Source organism: Aplysia californica, unplaced genomic scaffold, assembly GCF_000002075.1.
Source record: "Aplysia californica isolate F4 #8 unplaced genomic scaffold, AplCal3.0 scaffold00014, whole genome shotgun sequence".
NCBI lineage: Eukaryota > Metazoa > Mollusca > Gastropoda > Aplysiida > Aplysiidae > Aplysia > Aplysia californica.
The window spans coordinates 2,757,066-2,760,927 of NW_004797284.1; the positions used below are offsets into that span (position 1 = coordinate 2,757,066).

General features: G+C 40.6%; 1 protein-coding gene across 1 annotated transcript in view; it reads left to right on the forward strand.

Moving 5' to 3' along the window:
* The window catches only part of LOC106012355, a gene marked incomplete in the record, with an annotated part of 21,156 nt that extends 19,751 nt beyond the window's left edge, over nucleotides 1-1,405 (forward strand). The window contains 1 exon segment of the mRNA XM_013085100.2: nucleotides 983-1,405. Within this exon segment, the coding sequence (XP_012940554.2) occupies nucleotides 983-1,250 (268 nt within the window).
* Between the last annotated feature and the right edge of the window lie 2,457 nt (nucleotides 1,406-3,862).

Genomic DNA, 3,862 nt, shown 5'->3' on the forward strand with positions numbered 1-3,862 from the left:
GCATATCCCCGCTCACCAGCAGGCTCTATGCGCTTTACACTATATTATTACCCCAGCAGACCATAGAACACTCCGAAACATTCTCAGCTTCCCGGTATATATATATATATATATACCCAGCGGCAATAGAAACTTCCTACTTCGTTTTTTTGTAACTGCGCCCTTGTTCACATGAGTCAGTGAGCGAGATTTGGCACATCACTCACCATGTACCCAACGGTGACTCCATGTTGATCTTTATCCTGAACAAAAATTTAACGACGTGGTCACGTGACCCGGGCCCGTAAAGTGGCGCGGATGCTTCATTGCTCCCATCCTACCATCAATATCCTGAAGGATTGGTTCCAAGTGATTGGAATTACACATGACAGACCCAGACCAGGCAGACCACAGGTCGATACTGCCCAAGAAGATAGTCAGATACGGCTCTGGTATCTTTGAAATCACTTTCTCACAACGACCAGCTCTGCACTTCAGTTTCATACAGACACAGAAAAGTTATCTACAATAGAAGGATACAACTACGGCCTTAAAACACATTCAGACATCGAGCAAGGCGGCCTTATAATGACCAACGTGTACCATCTTTTCAATAATTACGCTTGAACTGACTGGGCCTAAGAGAGAGGTCCTAAAATGACAGTACAACGACTGAGACAAACTTTGATTCAAGAGTGGAATGGACTGCCACAACATTTAATTAAATAAGAAACAAAAAACTGACTCGATCAATGTACAGAACATGCCAAGCTCGCATCATTGCAAGGGGCTACAATGCCCGCTATTGATGTGAAATTTTGAAATCAAGGGGTACTGGTTTGTGCTTAACACTGTGCCACTATGAGACATGTTCGAGAAACAAAACGTAATACACTTAATATTCTATTTATAGCTGCTGTTGTTGTTGTAGTGGTTGTTTTTGTTACTGATGTTGAATCTACAATGTATACATACAATATATCGTTAAACGTGATGCATTCCCAGAGCTTCGGAACTCCGACTCCAAAGAGCACATGTCGGCGAGGGCCACAGCCCTGTACTCAGAACTACTGGGCCCCTACCACGAGTGGTACATCCGCATGGGCGTCTACGTGGCCATGCTCTCCTTCCCGTCACGTGACCTCTTGCTGAAGCAGATCAACGTGGCGGACAACCCGGCTGGGATGCAGCTGTTGGAGGACGCCTCGAGCGTCATAGACGCCGTCTACGAGGAGATTGAGATGCTGTATGAAGAGTACACTCCCCTGTAGGCTTGGGCAGAATTGAAAAAAAAATAGGACTTTCAAATCTCAAGTCATAACACCTTGAGACCCGCAAGTCTCAAGCCCAATTTCAAGTCCAGGGGACGTAATAAAGTATACATGTAACATGAATAGTCTCTTTGATAGTAAAGCCATCAGCATTACTTCCCTTTATCATTATCATTATTTTGTTGTTCTCCAACCAACCACCTAGATCTAGATCTATGTTGAGACGTATGGAACTTCTTTGTGATATTTGTATGGTTGATTATTTTTATTTTTAGAAAAAAATATTTTTCTTCGCTTGTTTGTTTTTTGTTCTGTTCTCTGTTGTATTAATAAACTCAGGAATTGCTTCAGCCTTGGATGACAATGATGGCATTGAAGCCTTATATCCGGGCCTAGGCCTGCTACCCCTTATCGAGAAAGTGGACTCAACCAATACGTCAAAGGCGAGCAAATCCTAGCAAGTAATAGGGGTGGTACTGCCTACCCCTTATCGAAGAAATGGACTCAACCAATCCGCCTAGGACGAGCAAGTCCGAGCAAGTAGTAGAGGTGGTAGGTGTATTTGAATTCAAACAATCAAACTGAAAGCACAAAATTAATAAGAAACATGCCAATTTTTAGCATTTCTTTAGACATTGGTTTACTGAGTCTTTACTCAATGTTTGTAGATCTACTGTGCGTTAAAATAATTGTATTTTTTTATTTTATTGAGGGATAGATCTATTTTGCTAGGCCACGCAAGACTTGGACTTGCTCAGTTCTAAATACTTGGTCTCAAACACTATTTGATGGGCACGAGAATTTCAAGTCTCAAGTCCAAGTCCAAGTCCTGCCCAGGCCTACTCCCCTGGCCCCGCCTCCTACTACACCTCCTCCCACGGTGAATTTTCCGGCACCTCTAGCGAAAGGAAGTTGGGATGCTAAAGGTTGAATGTGAGATTGAATGTTAGTCATATCCTCTTTATAGATACATACATATTATACGTCTGTGTATGTTTGTATGTACATGGTGATCCCCCAAAAATTGTACAGCTTTTTTTTGGTCAACATTTTCCTTCACACTGAAGTTTAACGCTTCAAATGTGTATGCAGCATTTGGAAGACGAAAGGAAGTTGTCTGATATTCGTTTTAGAAAAGTCCACAAAATAGTTTTGTTTTACATAGAGTGTAAAAAACAACTCAGTTTCAGCTATGTCCCAATTTTTGAAGCATGGTGCATTAATTCGCATTAGGCCTATCACTAAACAATCCCAACGATTGAGCCATATTGCATACTACAGTAGTCTAACAGGCCAACAGAAGTTTGCTGATTGTTTTTCTCAAGTTTCCTTTGCCTGCTGTGATCATAGTTCAGATTAGTAACGAGCAGAGAGTTTTTTGTATTGAACATTTCCTCATTACCTATTCCTTTCGTAAGTTTCGCACAGGGTACAGAAATAATGTTAAAGTGCTCTTAAAGCCTTCTTTGATGTCAAGGGTGGAAATGGTTCATCAGTTAGTACCTGTAGAGAATCAGAACTAAAATTTCCCACACTAAACACCCATTTCAGGCCAAACACACACCGTTCGCACCCCTTCTATAGGGTGCAGAATATGCAAATTGCTTGAAGCATAAGGGAATTCATGACGTTCTGAACTCTTTATAACGGTAAGCTATTTCTTTTAGGTTTTTTAAAACGAATCGTATGTATGTGTCCCTGCTTTTGCGTCTTTCTCACTTTCGTGGAGAAGTCTTGCTTTCATTTTACCACTGACTGAGATTTTCTTTTGCTCTACGCCAGATTTTAGAGTTGGTCCCTACTGAAGTACTGAGATACTGAGATTATGTCACTCTTTCAGATACAGTCGAACCTTCTCTAACGCCACCTGTCCAAGACAATCACCTACACAAACAATCACTTTCCTTTGCGTTCTTTGCGTTTTTAAAAAAATGTTCAAATGACGCTGTCCAAGATGCCCACCTGTCTAAGACAACCACTTTCTCCTTGACAATGGGTGGCCGTCTTGGACACGTTCAACTGTATATTTTTATCTATGAGGAGGATGACCCCTTTTCCTTCGTTCATTGATGTATTCCTTCTATTAGGATGTACAATACTGTTTTTTTTGTCTTCCATACGAGAGGTGTCCCCGCCATCTTGGACTACATGAGTTTTGAAAGCTCAGTGGAAACACTTGACCTTTCCAACAGGCAGTCCATACACTTAGATTCTTTTCATGTCTCTTAATAGACACAGAGGGTCAAGGAAATAAAGAAAAGAAAAAACGAAAAGAAAACAAAAATAAATAACCAACAAAAACAAAAACAAAGACAAAACAACCCCCCCCCCCAAAAAAAAAAAAAATTCCCCAACAAACAAACGAAACCCAACACATAGTAATAAATATACTAGCGATCAAGAGAAAGGTACTGCCCTATACGTTCGATCGGTTCGCCTGTTGAAGAATAATGATTATTTCTACCCTGAAATTTAAATATAAAGTATTTCATAAATATATCAAGGTGAAAGGATTGTTTTTCTGCAAAAAACCTCTCTTTTATGAATGAAATTTGACGATAGGGGAAATATCCAAAAGTCACACATCAGTACGCTGTGTGATCTCCATGTGC